The sequence below is a fragment of the Callorhinchus milii genome, unplaced genomic scaffold, assembly GCF_018977255.1.
Source record: "Callorhinchus milii isolate IMCB2004 unplaced genomic scaffold, IMCB_Cmil_1.0 Scaffold1, whole genome shotgun sequence".
Lineage (NCBI taxonomy): Eukaryota > Metazoa > Chordata > Chondrichthyes > Chimaeriformes > Callorhinchidae > Callorhinchus > Callorhinchus milii.
The window spans coordinates 8,152,423-8,172,031 of record NW_024704742.1 but is presented as its reverse complement, the minus strand read 5'-3'; the positions used below and the strand labels follow the sequence as shown (position 1 = coordinate 8,172,031).

Sequence of the window (19,609 nt, the reverse complement as noted above, 5' to 3'; positions counted from 1 at the left end):
TACAGTGCCTCCAAATCCAGGGCTTCAGTAAATGATCCGAGTGAAAAAAGAACGCAAGTTAGTGATGGAAAGCTGCACAGCTTCCAGCTATTTTTTCTCCAGATACAAGATCTGAGTAGAGAAGTTTACGTCCTTATCAACCTGTCCGCTTCCTCGGCTCAGCAGGCTCCGGCCTGCTTCACGCCCCCCCACCTGTCCTGCCCCACCATCGGCGGTCGGGCCTTCAGCCTCTCTACTTCCACCCTTTGGAACTCCATCCCTCATTCCCTTCACCTCGCTCCCTCCCTTGCCTCCTTCAAGGCACGTATCAAGACCATCCTCTTCGATCGTGCCTTCGGCCACCCTCATAGCCTCCCTACCCTCCACCCTCCCCAATCCCGACCCCCAGCTCTGGTCCAAATCCTTGACTGTCCAGCGCCTTGGGACAACCTCCTGGCTTGAAAGGCTCTGTACAAATGTAATTTTGTATTGTATAATGCTTAAAGATTTCTGTGGATGCAACCAAGAAATTGAAAAGTTAGCAAATAGTGAACCTGTGGTACAACTCCACTCCATGCAATCTCTTTCCTCTTTCCTCCCCCGCATTGACTGCACCCATTAATGTAATCTTGCTTACAGAACTACTTTGTCTTAAAATTCTGCCTTGTAACACTAGCCAGTAGGAGAGAAATGTCTGCCCAGCAGAAAAAGCTAAGCCGCCATTCGTTTAGGATATTCTGTCAATGAATTTGAGTGGGCTGCATTATGGCATCATCCACCCTCTCTGGAGTATCATTCGAAAGTATTAGTATTTTAAGGATGTACTTTTTAAAAAAAAAAATGATCACTGCTCTATTTCTCTTGGCCTTAAAGAGACTTGAGTTATTTAAATCTACGGGGGAATTAGATTGGATAAGTTATCTTATTTATATATAAGATATTTTCTTTCATGTTAACTTTGTAGTGAGCACCCATGGTCATTCTCATTATCCTATTAAATGTTTTGAATTTTGCATTTCTCTTGTAATTTGCCGTCTGTCATCTGGGAGCGAGTTACTTTTTTGACAATCATTCGTATCATGAGCCTAACATTTTCTGTTCTGAGTTGTGAATATTGCTGCCTGTCTGTGTCCATGTTGACTGTTCAGCCTGTCATTCACTGCTTGCTTTCTTTCTTTCTCAACATCTTTGTGCGTCTGGTAGCAACCCCAGGTAAATATTTTGTTGGTTTTGTGTGCTGGTGACGTGGATGTTTTTGCTTCTTTATTAATTGAATTAAAGCCATCTTTGTGTGTTCATTACCTTTTGCTGCAAGCACAAATCTCAGGATAGAGGTGTTCAATATGTTTCTTCTCAAGGGCTTATATTATTTATAATACTGTATAACTTTTGTTTTAATTTTAACATTTTAAATATAGACAGCATATTGAGAGGATTAGTTAAGACGGGTGTTCTTCATATAGACTAATTGACCGACGTTATGAAAGGAAGTCAGGCTATTACCAAAACTTTTTTTTAACGTATCTCCTTGCAAATGTGACGGCAATGTTAACGTTTTCCCTTTAATATTGCAGAATTTGTAATTAGTTTTCAGTTGAAATTTATCTAAGCAATATACATCTGATGTAAAAACATGGATTTAAATCTAACACGTTATGTGTGTGTGGTTTGTGAGTTGCTGGCATGTTAAACACAATCCTCTTAATATCAAAAGCATGACATAACAACAACTTCAACATCCACAACTTGCATTTATTCAGTGCCCTTCACATGGGGCAGCATCTTGGAGTGCTTCACAGGGGCGGTGTCTTGACAACGAGCTGAGGGAGAGGGAGACGGGAGGTGACTATAAGTACCATCAAAAAGGAAGTTCTTTCGGCGGGATTTGAGGGTGGGGAGGGAGGGGGACTGATATAGATTTCATGCTGCACAGTTGTAAACTTTTAGATATGACTGCAATACGCACAGTGTAGTTTCCCATATGCTCTTTCATTGCTAATTGTCTTTTACATTACTACATTTAGATTTCTCACTTTTTGCCTAAAATTGTACTTTACAATGAATTCTATGAAACGCTTCGAGATGTCCTTCTGACATGAAAACGCTATATCAAATGCAATGATATTTTAAATTATTTATTTTGTGTTAAACTGTGCACCAGCAGAACAGGCTGATATGTGGTGCATGAGGATGTGTCCAGCAAATCGTGCCCTACCGATGCCTCCTCATATTGTCTACTGAGGGGAGGAAGGTGAAAGTAGTATAGGTTATCTTGTTGATCTGACTATCTTTATTAGAAAGCATGTTCAGATTTGGTCTCTGATCCCGGGGGATAAATGTGTACTCTATACGCTGGTATTTATAAGATGATAAAATGGTAGTTGCGTGATGACAAGGTTAAAACATTTTTTTTTAAAAACGCGGTCACTTCAATCCACGACTGTTTGTGGGACGCTGCTGTGCGCAATTGGCTGCCGCGTTTCGCCCACAAAATATAAAGTCGATTCACTTTACAGTATATTTCTGTGAAGGCTTTGAGAAGTCTCGAAGACGTGATAAGGCGCTATATCAAAAAATGCAAGGATTATTTGCTTTCTGTGACCTAAAAGGTGATCCTCTTGCTCCTATTCTTAAAAAAAAGTGAGACCTTCTAATCAGTCCTGCCCTTTATAATTTAGTGCTGCCATTACTTATTTAAATCGCATTGACATGAGTAACAATATAATAATAATCCATGATTTGATAGCGAACCTTATGACATTATCAAAATATCTCAAAACCTTTCAATGATGCTGCAGTTTGTAAGCGAACTTAGCAGCCAATTTGAAACTATTCTCAATTTTAACTTTAATCTAAAAGTATCCGTTAAACTGAAATAATAATCATCCTTGCATTTGATATAGCCCCTAGATATAGCACCGTAAGAGCTATTTTTTCTACCACAATTTTGACCGCCTTTCTGAACCTCCTGCTTCTCCCCCCTTCTCCAGCTCAAGCTCCCCAGTCAGCTGTGTGAAGCAATTTCAGATGCCCTCCCAATGTGAAATGTGCTATATAAATGTAAATGGTTGCTGTTAAATCACTGCCTTTTGAGAATGTTCAGATTTGGTCTCTGAACCCAGAGGATACATTTGCACTCAACATACTGGTATTTAAGATGGACAAGGTTGATTGAAGAGTGCAACTTTCCAGACAACTAAAAGTGACCGATTTAAACAGATTTTGTGTTTGTAAATGGAAGGAATGCAGCACTGAGTTTCCCACAGTTCATGACTTTCAGAGCCTATTTGTCATTACCTTATTAGCAATGGTAAAGTGTTCTTTGCTTGTGGGTCAAACTATCTCCCACTGTTGAAGATTCTTTTTGAATAAGAGTAACTTGCACTAACCTTTACAAATATGTTTCTGGCCAGCTACGCTAAAGGGGATTTGGATATTTCATACGTTACTTCAAGAATTGCTGGTAAGTCAGACGTTTTGAATGTCTTTTTTGTATTACTATTTACTATTCTTGAAACTATTTATATTAGAACGAGACTGTTTAACTGGTAGATATGTCAGTAGATGTTTTTGACAGCAGCAAGCTATTTATAGTGGTAATAAGTTCTGCTTATTGCTCATTTTTCCGCACGCCAGTTTTTCAAACCCTGGATTCAGGTTTAGTATAGTCTTATTTTGATTTTTATTATCGCCTTCCCTTCCTCCCTCTTCTCCCTGTAAACTTCTCCGAGTTATCTTTGAGGTTGGGGATCCTGGTAAATAACACAATGAGTGCCTTGCCCCCCCTCTCCCCTCTGCACTACTCCAGCCCCCGCGCTCTCCTCTAGCCCCCGCGCTCTCCTCTAGCCCCCGCGCTCTCCTCTAGCCCCCGCTCTCTCCTCTAGCCCCCGCTGTCTCCTCTAGCCCCCGCGCTCTCCTCTAGCCCCCGCTGTCTCCTCTAGCCCCCGCTCTCTCCTCTAGCCCCCGCTCTCTCCTCTAGCCCCCGCTCTCTCCTCTAGCCCCCGCTCTCTCCTCTAGCCCCCGCTCTCTCCTCTAGCCCCCGCGCTCTCCTCTAGCCCCCGCGCTCTCCTCTAGCCCCCGCTGTCTCCATGCCTGCGGGCTGACTATGCCTCATTGATCACTTTGCCTCCAGTCTCGGTGTGCGCATTTTTGCTGCCACTCCCGACCCGAGCTGCTTCCTCCCAAAATACCCCCACCCCTGTCCTCTATCCTGTCACTCCCGCTCTGATCTCTTCTCCCTCCACCTCCTCGCCTGCTATCCCCACTTGACCGTCTCACAGCCTCCCTCTGCTCCAGCTTGGGAATCCACCATCAGGCTCACTGAGGCGCTCACCGCTGGCACCTCAGCAGCAGCCACACTGACCGCCCCATCCCCATTATTGTCGCAAGGCCCACCGGCCCCAGACCCTAGGGGCAAACCTCTCATCCGCACTGCCAGCCTCCCTGCTCCACTTCCCCCCCATTGGTGATTGTGTCTTCAGCCTCTCTGCATCCCCCCCACCGCCCATCCCACATTCCCTTCACCTTGCTCCCTCCCTTCCCTCCTTCAAGGCACGTCTCAAGACCCTCCTCTTCCACCGCACCCTTGGTTGCCCTTCTACCTCCTACTCGGGTTCCAGATCCCTGACTGTCCAGCGCCTTGTGACATCCTCCCGACGTGAAAAACACTATACAAGTGTAATATTGTAGCTACAATGGAAACCTCTGTGCCAGCTAGTTTATTAAACCCCTGAAACCTGTACCCCAGAATGGTGAATATATTTATTTGCGTGTACAAGATCTGCACAAACTGTACAACATAGAAACAAGCCACTGGACTCAACCAGTCAGTCCGTGACGGTGTTTATACTCCACAAGAGTCTCCACCCATTCTTGACTCCCTCCCTGAACCCTTCTATGCTCTTTTTCCTCATGTGAAGGTTCGAGCACTCCTCTTGAATGCATCTATAAATAGGTGATGTTAGGTAATCTATGAGGGCTGTCTTGACTTTTTCAGTTCATGATTTTGTTTTGTTTGTGCTTTTACTGTACTTACTACTGAATGAAATAAATCGCCATTTGAGTTTGTACCATTAAGTCTTCTATGATTAATGGAATCTGATGATGTAGTTTTTGTGACCCTATCGATATGAAGGATAAGTTAATGACCGATGGTTTTAAAAGCTATCAACTGTGTCTAATAACCAGTGAGTATGAGCACAGTTTTTTAAAAAATGTTATAATAAGCCTTATTTAGTATTCACTAAAGGTTATGAATTAGCTTTAGGAATCACTGAAAATGAATTGCATGAACATTCGTTCAATTACAGATTCTTAAATCTGTTCCGTAGAGAACAGCAGCTGCCAGGAAGTTGATTTCAAGACCGTAATCTAATCGAAGGAATTTAGATAGATCACAGCCTTGAATCTATCTGTGGAATCTGGTAGCTTAGTGGTTAGAGCACTCTGCAAGCGAGAGACCTGGGTTTGATTACTGACAGGGCGAAACATTGGGCAAGTTTCGTTATTCCACGCACCTCTGCTTACCTAGCAGTAATTAGGAACCCAGTTGTTAATCGATTTGCGGATCGCTTTTCCGGGGCTAATAATTCCTTAAAAAAACTTTGGTCACTCAATCCACAACTCTTTGTGGGACACTGCTGTGCACAATTCGCTGCCGCGATTTGCCCACAAAATATACAGTCAATTCACTTTGCAGTATATTCTGTGAAGCGCTTTGAGACATCTCAAAGACATGATGAGGCGCTATATCAAATGCAAGGATTATATTATACATATTAATAGTATTATTATTGAAATTGCTTCCTACTATTGGATTATATCTGACTATTCCACACTGACTCAGGAAACAGGAAGATTTTTAAATTGAAAATGTGCTGCTTATCAACATACCCACCCTCCCAACCTATGTCCAGCACCATAAGTGCAAGTATTGGCATTATTCAGTTTGGCTTACTCCTGGCACTGTTGTTTTCATGGCAAATTGATTTTGCTGGCGGTTCTTACAAACGTAGTCGCTCAGACTCTATCCCATGTGAAGGGCGCTACATAAATGCAAGTTGTTGCAGTGCTTAAATATATTTTTTGGTCCATTTTTCCACTAGCAGCAGCATTAGCACAAGTGCAGTGGCTGTCTCTGCACACAGTATATGATTATCGAAAGGATGTCACCAGGAAATTCTGCGTCCCGTGCATATCATTTTGTTGTTCTTCTTTTCCAGTTATGTCATTTCCAGCCGAAGGTGTTGAGTCCGCAATCAAAAACAACATTGAGGATGTTAGGTTGTTCTTAGACTCACACCATCCAGGTCATTATGCAGTTTATAATCTCTCACAGCGAACCTACAGGTCCTCCAGGTTCCATAACCGGGTAAGTGGAAAAAAAATGCCAAAGGTTATTATTACAGAAATCTTAGATGTTAATTAAAACAGAACTGCACTTTTTTTAATAAAAATAAACAACAGTTTCAAGTGGTCCTACTTAGACCTCTCTGCCTGTGGGAGAGGTGGTAAAAGGAAGGTTCCAGCTCCTATTCAATACCAACTGCTGGAATGTACTTTTAATAAGAATATTAATTTTACTTTAAGGTGTTGATGGAAAACAGGATGTGACTTGGTTCTGAAGCTACGCACATTCCAATAGCCTGTCAGCACTCACGGCGCAGGAGCACACATGTAGATTGCTACTTGAGTGAGATCCTTGGAGATGGCTAGCACCCGAGGAACTGTATCTAACTACAAGATACAGTTAATGGATTTAAGGAGAGGTAGAGGGAATGCGTCATGGCCGTATGAATAATCTTTGCATTTGGTAAAGCGCCTTTCATGTTGGGAGGACATCTCAGAGCTCTTCACAGGATACACTGAGAAGTGGAATGACTGTGTATTAGACTTAACTTATTAAGACCATTTTCCTGTGCAAAATTTTGAAAAATACCCAAGAAAGGATTCAAATCTCGATCCGAGATAAATGTGGTTTCCCTTTCCCTGGCAGGTGAATATAATTTTGAAGAAATAATCCAGTAATTTGGCACCTTTAGCAGTTGTGTGTTCGGCTTCTATTGTAGCTGACCATAAGTTAATGCATTTAAGCAGATGTAGAGGGAAGAAAATTAGAACTGTGTCGAAAATATTACTGTTGTAGAATTGGTGAAGCAGCCGTACAGATCAGCAATTAAAATCTCAAAACAAGTCACGTTTCCGCTCGCTAAACCTCAGTGAAACTTTAACGTTTGGTTGATTAAACTTTACCGGTTGCACCTATCCAATCTGCCGTCTCCTTTGAAACCATTCATCAGGTTCCACCGAATCTGCAAACGTGACCCAAATCAGTATTGATACTGTTGTCACTGAACATTTCTGAATGTACGCCAGTAATTTACTTTCCTGGGGTCAAACAACTACAGACTGATTGTGTCTCACATTGGATCAAAGTGGCTAAACCTGTTAATTTGATGTACCGGCTCCACCCGACTTCAAGCAAGAGGAATCTTTGTTATAGGGAATTTTTTTTTATATATGTCTAGGATTGATGTTTTATAGACATCTCAAGGACGTGGTAAGGCGCTATATCAAATGCAAGGTTTAGTATTATTGTTTTTATTATTAGGATCCCTTGCTGTATCTATGTAAAACACAAGATAATCTTTCTACTATTATCTTTTTATAAGGTACATTCCCCCTCCTGCACTAATTTTCAGGTCTCTCATGGTGTCCATCTCCAACCCTTTCCAAAAGTGTGGATGTGATCTTAATCAATATGTTGGTGATTTGGTTTACCAGAAATTTCTCGTTCTCTGAAAACTCCAGTTTCCCCAAATTCATCATGGCCGCATACAGAATCTTTGCATTTGGTATAGCGCCTTTCTTGTTAGGAGGACATCTCAGAGCACTTCACAGGATACACTGTGAAGTGGAACGACTGTGCATTGGACTTATTAAGACCATTTCCTGTGCAGAATTTTGAAAAATACTTAAAATTTAGACTTGATGTTTCAGGCAGACAATTTAAGAATATTCAACAATTCTACATGAGCTTAAATTTAAAGGACTTAAAGGTCTAAGAACATGAGAAGTGTTGGCCTACAAATACCTTTTCCAGCAACGTTTGATGTTGGTTACTAGGATTCTACAGTGACATGAAGTCAATGTTGTGACTGTTGCAGTTTAGTGCTTGGTTGAGATTAACAGAGCAGCAGTTGAATCCATTGCTTATTGTTTTATTGTTTTGTGTGGCCAAGAGTAACACTAAACCGCAGCATTTATCCATGGACACATCAGAAGGAGCACACACTCAATTAACTTTTAAATCCGTTTGATTTTAGACTTAGGAAGTTGTGTAAAATAAGAAGTAATTGGTGGCTTTGGAAGAAGTGAAACGTGAAATTACCAGTAAAAAGCCAGGAATTTTCTGATGTGTAGAATGACTAAATTCTGTAATTGCAGCTTCAGATATTTCTTGGTTTGGCAAAATTACTACGTAGCTTTGTTTTGATTGTTGCTTAGAAAATGCTGTCAAATGTTTTTTAAAAGAGGGAAATCATGTCATTTTGTTGACTTTTTCTTAGTTCAAAGATATGATCATTTTCTTTTATTGGATCGAAAACGCATAGTAATTTCTGAACAGGTGTTTTTTAATTCCCCCCCCAAAAAGCTATTGTTTAGGTATTAATCACATTACTTTTTAACTCTGAATACTTGAACTGCTTATTGAAATTGGGCTGATCAGTGACTCTGACCCATTGCTAAATGTAGAGGTTGTTGAAGAAAATTAGATCTTGATTTTTAAGATTGTGCTTCACATTTTTTGCCTCACTTTTGTCAATCCTATACGCTATACAAATGTCATTTTGTATTGCATTGTATCCTAGGTTTCTGAATGTGGCTGGCCTGCGAGACGTGCTCCAAGTCTACGAAATCTGTTCAATATTTGCAAGAATATGCACTTATGGTTAAAGCAAGATCAGAAGAATATCTGTGTTGTCCACTGTCTTGTAAGTATGTCTCTATAATGAGTCAAAAGGCAAAATTGACTTGTTGCGGTTGGAGCCAACGATAATCAGTACCATAACTTGTCTCAAAGCAATTCTCAAAGTAACTAGTAGGAATTCAAATTATCTGTGTTCATTAATACGCCTTATTTTAGAGCCTTTGAATCTGCTTTAAAATATAATTGATATCAACTGCTATTCTTTAAGAAGGATTCAAATCTCGATCTGAGATAAATGTGGTTTCCCTTTCCCGGGTGGGTGAATATAATTTTGAAGAAATAATCCAGTAATTTGGCACCTTTAGCAGTTGCGTGTTTGGCTTCTATTTTGAACCCGGTTCTGAATCCCGACCTAGTTGTTCATTGCAAAACCCTGTTCAGAATGTAAATGCAGTGCTGTGCAATAATGCTGTACTCCAAACTAATCCAGTCTTCCCTAATGTCCGTCTTATTCAACTGCCCTTCCACAATCCAGTTCTGGCTGTTCTCTCCGCTCACAACCATGGCCAAGTGCTTTGGCTCCTACTGATACAACAACAACTTACATTTATATAGCGCCATTCATGTCAGGCGAATGTCCCAAGGAGCTGGACTGTAGAGTTTGCACCAAAGCTGGAGATTAGATTCGGGAGGGGAGGGGGCCAAGGCGGGTGGGGCTGGGAAGATGATCGAAGATGGGGCCGAAGAGGAAGGTCTTAAGACACAGACTTTGAAGGAGGTGAGGGAAGGGGCAAGCGAAGGGACTCTGGTGGAGTTTCAGAGAGTGGAGGGCAGAAAGGCTAAATGCCGATGGTGGGGTGGGCAGGGCATGGGTTGTGAAGCAGGACAATGTCTGCTGAGCGGAGGGAGTGAGTGAGTTGATAGGTTTTAGAAGGTCACAAAGTTAGAGTGGCGCAAACTGTGGAGGGCTTTAAAAATGAGGACGAGGATCCTGAACTCTGGGTGATGGGAAGCCAGTGGAGCCAGGTAAGGATGGGGGAGAGCAAAGGTCTGTTACTGGAATCAAAGAGATGGGGTTTTGGATGGGCTTTGAAAGCTGAGAAGGAGGGAGGAGGTGGGAACAGTGGATGAATGCTTGTCCGCCAGCCATTGGTGGGGCATTGTGGGCAGGTGGCGTGAAGCAGGCCAGAGCTGGAAGAGTGGAGAGAGTGGCTGCGGGTGTAGGGTTACAGGAAATCCCTGAGGTAGAGTGGGGCAATGTCATGGAAGCAATTAATGGCAAGGACAAGGATTTTAAAGCTGATCGCTAGGAGCTAGTGAGCCAGTTGAGTTGGAGGAGATGGGGGTGATGGGAACATTTGTGTGAGAGGCTGCGGGCTGCTGAGTTCTGGACATTCTCAAGCTTTAGAGGATACAGTTCAAGATCCTGGTCCTCACCTTCAAAGCCCTCCATGGTCTGGCTCCTCCCTACCTCTGTGACCTCCTAACCCCCTAACAACTGTCCACTTCCTCCGTTCAGCGGCCTCTGACCTGCTTCATGTCGCCTGCCTTGCCCACCCCACCATTGGCGGGCAGGCCTTCAGCCTCTCTGCCCCCACTCTCTAGACTTCCAACCCACATTCCCTTCGCCTCGCTCCCTCGCTTAAAGACCCGTCTCAAGACCCTCCTCTTCATCCATGCCTTCGGCCACCCTTCTACCCCTACCCTCCCCGCCCTCCACCCCTCCTGATCCTAACTACCAACTCGGGTGTGGATTCCTGACTGTCCAGCGCCTTGGGACGTCCTCCTGACATGAAAGGTGCTTTACAAATGTAATTTGTTGTTGTTGTTGTTGTGAAGAGTGGAGTCTGGTGAGTTGGGCATTAGAAAAGTTGTCTGTGATGACAAACTTGTTAGCTGGACTGAGAATGGAAAATGATGAGTGCATTAAATCTGAGAATAATGTCAAACTACCATGTACAAATCTATGCATTTTAATAGAAAATAATGTAAAATGGGAAAAATTGTGGATCGCCTCTATATTTTTAAACACGTTCTATTCCCCCAATAAATGACCTAGTAAATTTGTGCATTTATGTGAATGTGATAGTGACTATCTAACTTTTTAAAAAAGCTGTATTATTACATGTGTATTTTCTTGCAAACATTGATTCCACGATTGATATCTTGTGAATCAGGATGGGCGGGCAGCATCTGCTGTGGTGGTTTGTTCTTTCTTGTGCTTTTGCCGTCTCTTCAGCACTGCGGAGGCTGCAGTTTACATGTTCAGTATGAAGCGATCACCTCCTGGCATCTGGCCTTCTCACAAAAGGTACGTTTACATCCTGAAGAGAAAGAGGGGGGGGTTAGAGAATGCTGCAAAGCAGATGCACTGTTAAACCAAATAGTCCTATGAAGTAAGGCAGCACGTTTCCATAGTCATTTAAGGATCAGACAAGGGCATTGCTAGTGGGCCACCAAGTGGTCAATTAATAGTGAGCCACTCATGACCAGCTAGTGCTGGTGTTGGTATTTTTGAAGGGAAAGAAGAAACAGCTGAAAACGAGAACAGCAGAAACTCTAGCCTTGTTTGTAGCAAGAAAGTTCTAGCTATTGGAAGCTGCTAGCTATAAAAAAACAAATCAGCGTCTGTAGGCCTCAGTGTTGCCTGATTTAACAATAAGTGTTCAATGAGCAGTTTTGGTGGGTGGGGATTGAAAGTTGCAGAAGAATTGACATTAGTGTTCCTGCACATACATTGATAGGACAAACCTATACTTTGCATTTTGATCTTTTTGATATCGGCAAATATGAATTTGTTTGTATATTTGTAAAGATATTCTGCAGAATACCTGTCTTATAATTGCCAGTCATTTACATCCATGTTTGATATAAATTACCCACTAATTTAAAGCTTTCATTTACTGCATAGCCTTCAACTCTCACAATACATCACATAAGGATGCATCAGACAGTCGATTTATAAATGATTTCTAACAATGTGACCATTTCCAAAGCATTTTCAGAAGCAGTGATAAAATCTTGTTTTGTGGTGTGTATTAAGTGAACAATGATTTTGAGCTTTCCTGTAAAATATACATTCTTATAAAATGAAAGTGTCCTTTGCTTCAGAAAAACAGCTTTCATTCAAGTGATGAACTTAGCTCTTTGTTTCAAAATCTGGTGAGAACAGTGGGTTCATTTTCAAATCGTTCAATAACAAAAGGTCTGTACATGTAAGAAAAATTGAACTGTGTAAGTGAAATTCTTTTCTTGTAAAAATCAGAGAGTGCTACCAGCGCAGAACAAGCTTTAAAGGCATGTCAGCATTATTACAAAATGATACATAGGTTGAGGCAGTTTATTCTAAATTTGATTGATTGAGTCATCTCAGATACCATCAGTGAGATTTGTCTTGGTCCATTTCTTGTTCCAAGTCAATTTTAAAAAGAAAGCTTAAACTGTCTTTGCCAGGCTTCAGGCAATCACTGCCTTGATCAATTGCATTTTATTGAAGTAAACCACAAAGCACCTATATTAAGCTCACTAATTGTTTGCACCAAGTAGGCACAAAGTCACAGCAGATTCAGAGAAGAGCTCAGAGTGACCTGTCTGAATTTGCACAGCACGACAATCAACACTTAAAGGGTAGTTTAGTCTTGTTGGACCATAATTACATACTAAAAATGATAACCTACCTGACTGTTATTATATCGCTTTCTAGCAAATGTCTGTTTTTCTCTCGGTCTGCTTGTATTTACGTTTCCTTTTATCCCAAACATATGTGTATTCATTTCTCATCAGTGATGTTCGTTCCTGAGAGTGTGGCGCAATAGCAGTTTTTATACACTATCTTGCTATGATATGTTCTTGTTTGTAGGTGTGTGGAGTACATGTGTGACATGATGGCAGAAGAACCAATTATCCCCCACAACAAACCCATCGTCATCAAGTCCATTGTGATGACGCCTGTTCCCTTATTTAACAAACAGCGGAGTGCTTGCCGCCCCTTCTGTGAAGTGTACATGGGCGACAGTCGGGTGATGACCACCTCTCAAGAATATGATAAACTGAGGTAATTGCTCTCCATGAGCTCATTAGTGGATGCTACCCGGGTGAGGTTGTGCTAAGTAAATACAAGTTGCTGTTGCTGTATTAGCTTTGTTCGCCTGCAAGTAAATCAGTGCTTTGGGAAGCGCTTTGAGACGTCTTCCTGACGCCAAAGGCGCTGTAGCAAATGGAAGGATTGTTATCTGTGTTCGTACCTTCAATCAAAGGATTGAATAAGTGATTGAATTAATTACCTATAGGGTAGGTATACAGTCCATTTCAGTGGGAGGTGGGTTGGGGGGATGGACCTCTGCATTGTCAGAAGTAACCTCCTTCGAATGAAATGGAGGCTAAAGATCCCATGGCACAATTTGAAAAGAAAAGGGAATTTCTGCTGATGTCCAACAATCCCCAGTTAAATCTGCTTCATGGCTGTTTGTGGGACATTGTGTGCAAAATTAGCTGCTAGCATTGCCTGTACCTGCATAGACAGTACACATTTCAGAAACCTCTGTGAAATGCTTTGAGATATTGCAGTGTGCTTAAGTACAATATCAAATGCAATGATTATTATTAATCTCAGAGTTGTGGGGACCCTGTGTGAAATAAGACAAGCTGCTTCCTGCTGATCAGTCAGCACACAATTACCCATAATTTGGCCCCGAACTGGAAATCCCTCTCTGTCAAAGTCTGGATGTTTCAAGAGAACAGCGTTAGACTTGGCTGTAACGCAACCTGTCTGCCAACCCCTACAGTTAAAGCACACATGTGAATGATGGCATCTTAGTTGAGGTACTGGAGGGTGTTGGGTACCAATGGAACTGTTCCACGCTATAGTACAAAATAGCTAAAATGGTTTTGGAGATGAGGAAGGGGGACAATTGATGGGCGAAAAGATAAACTGTTCAACATCAGTAATTTATTGCAGATGAGATGGGAATTAAGTTTTAGAACTGTTGAAATTTACAGCAAAGAAGCCCATTCAGCTAGCTCTTTCAGGCCCATTTACCTGCCCTTTCCCCACATCCTTGCAGGTTACTCCTTTCTAGGGATTTATCTAGTTTCCTTTTGTATTTATCTAGATTATTGGAATTCACATTGTGTTTCATTATTTTGTGCTTATGTAAAGTACGCCCTGAATCTGTCTTTTCAGGGAATTTAAGATTGAAGATGGTAAGGCAATAATTCCACTTGGTTTAAGTGTCCAGGGTGATGTCCTCATTGTAATCTTTCATGCCAGATCAACACTTGGAGGGAGACTGCAGGCAAAGGTATGGGCAAAATATCAAATTACACTCACTCATTCCAAATACTTTGATAGCGAGTTTTGCACTTTCTAAATTGACTGGATAAATAAGCATACGTATCTTGCTGAAGGGGGTGGATGCAAAAAGTGGATATCTATTTGACAACTGTAATTAATGATATGCTGGATTTTACGAACATGTTTTTGTTTTGCCTTGAAAAGTACTGCAAGGCAAAGAAGTTTTTAACCAGTTTTTGAAAATTGAGAATTAATAATTGAAACAGATTTTATTTTGTTGTAGCAGGAGTATTTTGAAATGTCCTCAGATTTTGTGGTTAAAATACCATCTCATTCAGTTTTAAAATTCACTTACCCACAACCATTTTTGGATTGGCTCTGTATCAAATGCAAGAATGGATTATTATTTTCCAAAAAACTTATTTTACAAAAAAGCTGTGTGAAAAAAAACAAAAATGGAGTTCACTGTTGCAGAGATTTGGAAACATTTATTGAAACTTTTTTTTCTAGATGACTTCCATGAAGATGTTCCAAATTCAGTTCCATACAGGATTCGTGCCCAGAAATGCTACCTTGGTGAAATTTGCAAAGTAAGTCTTTTTAAATTTTAATGCTGGAAATAGGCGATGAGGACCTGATAGATAAAGATTGTTTAATGTTTTGGGTGGATATTTCACGGTTATATTTTAAAAAAAAGTTAATTTAGATCTGTGGTGGCTTTTCTCAATTGAATATTTCTTGATTTATGCCATGAAGTTTTCAATCAGGCAGAAACTGAAAACACATTACTGATCAAACACAGGTTTATATTGACTTTGGGGTGGTGGGTGGGGATTGTTTGGAGTTTGTGCTGGAATGGTATGATTCAATGACTGAATAAAATGCAGGTCCAACCTGCATTACTAGTGGATCAGTGGCATTTATGGACTTTATATTTTCAAACCTATAAGCGCTTCTGGTTTACAAGACTAATCTAAGCAATAGTTAAGTATATATTTTGCCTTACACCTAGTTGTAGCTCAGTGAAACTTGGTGATTATAAAACTAAAAGAATCCCTACAAATTATTAGACTTGATTTAGGTTTAAAGTAGTTCCAATGTAAAATGCTTTCAATTAAACTATATTATATTGCAGGTATGATCTTGATGCATGTGACATCCAGGAGAAATACCCAGATCTCTTCCAGGTAACTCTGGAAGTAGAGGTGGAACCTCGAGACAAAGTCAGCAGTAAGGTGCCGCCCTGGGAAAACTTTGTGACAAAAGGACTCAATCCTAAGATCCTCTTCTCTAGTCGTGAAGAACAGCAAGAGATGCTGTCTAAATTTGGTATGCCTTGTGGAGACACAAACCAACACTTATAGTTTATACAATTTGTTAGAATAAAAACAATTTACATTCATATAATATATGAATATATTCACGCGGGGCAGAGTCTCGGACTGTTGATATTAAAAAGCCTCAGTATTCTCATACAGTTTTCAGTTCAAACTTGTTCAACATAAATATTCCAACCTGGCAGAGATTGAAAAAAAGCAAGCAAATTTGCTTTTGAAGTAACAATTAAAGAAGTCTTAGCCCTGTCAGGACATTTATGACTGTATATTTTGTGGGCGAAACAATAATAGTCCTTGCATTTGATACAGCGTCTTATCACTCAGTCAAGACATCTCAAAGCACTTCACAGAATGTGCTGTAAAGTGAATTGACTGTATATTTGTGGGCGAAACGCGGCAGCCAATTGCGTACAGCAGTGTCCCACAAACAGTCGTGGATTGAAATGAAAAATTTATTATCATGTCTTCGAGATGTCGCAAAGGGCTTCACAGAATATACTGCAAAGTTAATTGACTGTATTTTGTGGAGAAACGCAGCAGCCAGTTTGCGCATAGCAATGAGGCGAGAGTGCTACCACCAAACCTGTGGAGTGCTGTAGCTCAGTGGTTAGAGCACTCACCTCGCAAGCGAGAGGACCTAGTTTTGATTCCTGGGGAGGGCGAAAGATTGGGCAAGTTTCCTTACTCCACACACACCTAGCAGTAAGCAGTAAGTAGGAACCTGGTTGTTTGTCGATTGGCAGATTGCTTTTCCGGGGGTTAAAAAAAAAAGAATAATAATGATTTGGTCACTCAGTCCATGACTGTTCTCCCACAAAGTACACAGTCAATTCACTACAGTATATTCTGTGAAGCATCTCAAAGACGTGATAAGACGCTAAATCAATGTAAGGTTTATTATTATAACCCAGGTTGATGTTCAAAGAGGAGATTTAGAAGAAACTGACTTCTGATCCAATAGAAATAAATGCTATTTTAGCTAAAGTGAAAAATCTTCCTATTATACCCATTTGATTCATTCAGTAGTAATTCACAGTCAAGTAAAATTGTATTTTGCTGTGTTGATTGTTTAAAACAAGAACATAAACTAGTTTCAGTATTCTATGGTTTCCTTAACTGGATAATGTTGAGGTCTATAGTTTAACAACATTGACTGTACTATTTCATACTATGTCACCAAAACTATGAACTGACATATAGCGCCTTATCACTTCGTCAAGACGTCTCAAAGCACTTCACAGCATATACTGTAAAGTGAATTTTACTTTTTTTATATATAGGGACGACAATAAATTATCAGGCAAAATGTACCTTTCATTTACAAATGTTTTACTCATCATAAAGGAAAACCTGAACTGCCCAGACAGCCAGGTTCAACAGCACAATATGATGCAGAAGAAGCCACACCTGATCCTGGTGCAGAGAGTATGGATGCAGCAGACAAGACGTCACTCCAGAGTGAAAACGTTTTTTTCGAAACGTTAGACTGGCAAGGTGAGTGCATCTCCTCCTTCTTCTTCATTAAAGTACAATCCAAGTTTCTGTTTAACACTGGCCTTTGCTTTACATGGCTTTACATGCTTTACCATCCCTATTGTAATCTTTCAAAAAGAGGGACCTTGTGGTTGGACAAACTCCAGCCTACACAAAATGTTGGGTTGTCTTCACCAATGTAATTGAAGGGATATGACTGTTTCTAGTGACAATCTCATTACCAAACGATTGCTATCAGAGACCAGTGTTGTGAGTCATGTACCCTCTGAAAAAATGGACTGTTGTGGTTCTGAAACCACATAAAGCTGTACACTTATACAGAGGCAAACATTTTGGAGGAAAATCATAAAATGGTTTCTTTTTTAAATTTATTTTGATCATAAGGCGCTACATCACATGCAAGGAATATTATTATATTCTTTTTCAAGTCATGTTGGTTTAGTCCATAGAACATCAGAAAATTAGACAGGTTAAGTTGTGCAAGGAGGAGGAGAGATGTTTAAATTTTATTCTTAAATAATCTTTTTTTTGTTTTATCACATAACATAAGATCATAAGAAATGCTAGACGAAAAAAGACCAGGGTCCATCTAGTTCGCCTCCCACCTTCCTGGCAATAGCTTGCACATGTATCCCAAATTACCTATGTACTATATCCCATAATGTTATTTCCTAAAACAAATCTATCCGATCTGTGTTTCATTTAATCACCATAAGATCATTCGAATTTAAGCAGCTTCTTAATGTTTTAATAAAACTGTAGTATGAGTGGCTTTACAGGAACAAAAGCATTGGTTATTTTTGCTTTAGTCAATTTAATCAAGGTTTTTGAAGCATGTCCAGAATTGCCATCTTTAGCCACAGGGACTTCATTATAACATGATTCTCTGGATCCAATAGCTAGAAACCATGTCAGAAGTGAAGCATGAAAAAGGTTGACTTGCGGGTTGTGGGATCACTGTTGATGTGTATGTTCAGTGTATGATCACTGTTCATGTGTACTGCACAGGCACACGACACACAAACAACCCTGCTGTTGTCACTTCCTTTGAGAAGTGATATCAATGGTGGTACTTGTGCACAACATGCAAGAAATGACGTCAGTGGCAACCTAAAAAACAGAAGTCAGCTTTTTTTTTAGTGGGGTAAGCCATCGTATAATAATAATAATAATCCTTGCATTTAATATAGCGCCTTATCACATCTTCGATGTGATAAGAGGGTGTTATAACATATAAACGATGGTGGATTGAGTGACCAAATTTGCATTTATTTTTTTAATTGGAGGGATTATTACCCCCGGAAAACGATCCACCAATCGACCATCAACCGGGTTCCTACTTGCTGCTAGATAAACAGTGGGGTAAGGAAACTTGCCTAAGGTTTTGCCCCGCCCGGGAATCTCGCTTGCGAGGTGAGCTCACTAACCACTGACTTCAGGAAGCCACAAACAGATGCACTTGTAAGAGCAAGTAAGAATGTGGTTAGGCTTGCTTTAATATACTCCGCAGTCAAATAGCCCCCTGACAATCCCTTGCTCTTTGGGTTTCGTGAATTGCTATCTACACAAGGTACTGAGGGTGGCTGGCATTTATATGCGGCACAAGTTATTTTCTAGAAAAGCAGAGAAACCAAATGTGTAGAGAGAAATCAGTCATTACTCAATCTGACCTTTTTGTTTATCCAGAAGAAAGAGAAGCTGATTCGAGGACGAATGAGGAACAATCTCCGAATGAGGATGACCACAGTGGGCTGGTGGATGAAAGTGGGCCATCGGAGGATGAATTTGCTGTATTTTCTAGTGCGCGCAGTGCGGCAAAGGTTGATGAGGAGCCAGAAAGCCCAGCTCAGCTCGAGGAAAAGAATACTGTCAACTTTTTCTTTGAAGCAGATTTCGGAGCAGCATCTGAGCAACCGATAGAATCCTCTGAAGTAGACAATGTGGATTTGCTTGGACTTGACACTGATGAGCCATGTGAGGCTGCCCCTCCGACAATTGAACTGAAGAGCTCGTCCAGCAATGCTGACTTGCTGAATGACTTGTTTGCCGGAAGTACATCAGAAATGCCACAGGATCTCTCGACTGACCTTATTGGAGGGGAGGAAGATTTCTTCTTTAGTGGAGCACCCCTACCCTCTGTAGAACCAGTTCCAGTGTCTTCTACAGCACACACTTCAGCTGGTATGTATGATAGTGGCACTCACTTGTAAGATTATATCTTAATTTTGAAAAAAAATTACTTTACAGGTCAACAAGCAGAACTGAAACTGTAAGTCTAAGCAGTGTGTTAAAATGGTTGAAAGAATTAATTACTTAGGAACCATGGAGTGAATTCCACTTGCCACCACATACTGTGACTAATAAAGACTTTGACACTCAAATCATAATAAGAATTTCGAATTATAAATCGAGATTGTGAGAATCATTACATTTAGCTGCCATGGGTCGTAACTTCAACCCATAGGCCAGGTCACTCAAAAGAATATCTGGTTCCTGTCATAAATGCATATACATACGTTTAAACGGATATTTTCATCTCATCTCTCAGCAGCTCATTAGCTATTTTGGGACGGTTGT

General features: G+C 40.7%; 1 protein-coding gene across 1 annotated transcript in view; it reads left to right on the top strand.

Moving 5' to 3' along the window:
- gak (cyclin G associated kinase) overlaps positions 1–19,609 on the top strand; it is a 64,406-nt gene that overhangs the window by 32,968 nt on the left and 11,829 nt on the right. Inside the window, exons 12-21 of the mRNA XM_042336725.1 lie at positions 3,393–3,442; positions 6,201–6,349; positions 8,850–8,972; positions 11,086–11,219; positions 12,768–12,962; positions 14,091–14,208; positions 14,712–14,791; positions 15,337–15,530; positions 16,883–17,032; positions 18,719–19,213. Coding sequence (XP_042192659.1) covers positions 3,393–3,442; positions 6,201–6,349; positions 8,850–8,972; positions 11,086–11,219; positions 12,768–12,962; positions 14,091–14,208; positions 14,712–14,791; positions 15,337–15,530; positions 16,883–17,032; positions 18,719–19,213 — 1,688 coding nt within the window. The remainder of the gene's footprint in view (positions 1–3,392; positions 3,443–6,200; positions 6,350–8,849; positions 8,973–11,085; positions 11,220–12,767; positions 12,963–14,090; positions 14,209–14,711; positions 14,792–15,336; positions 15,531–16,882; positions 17,033–18,718; positions 19,214–19,609) is intronic.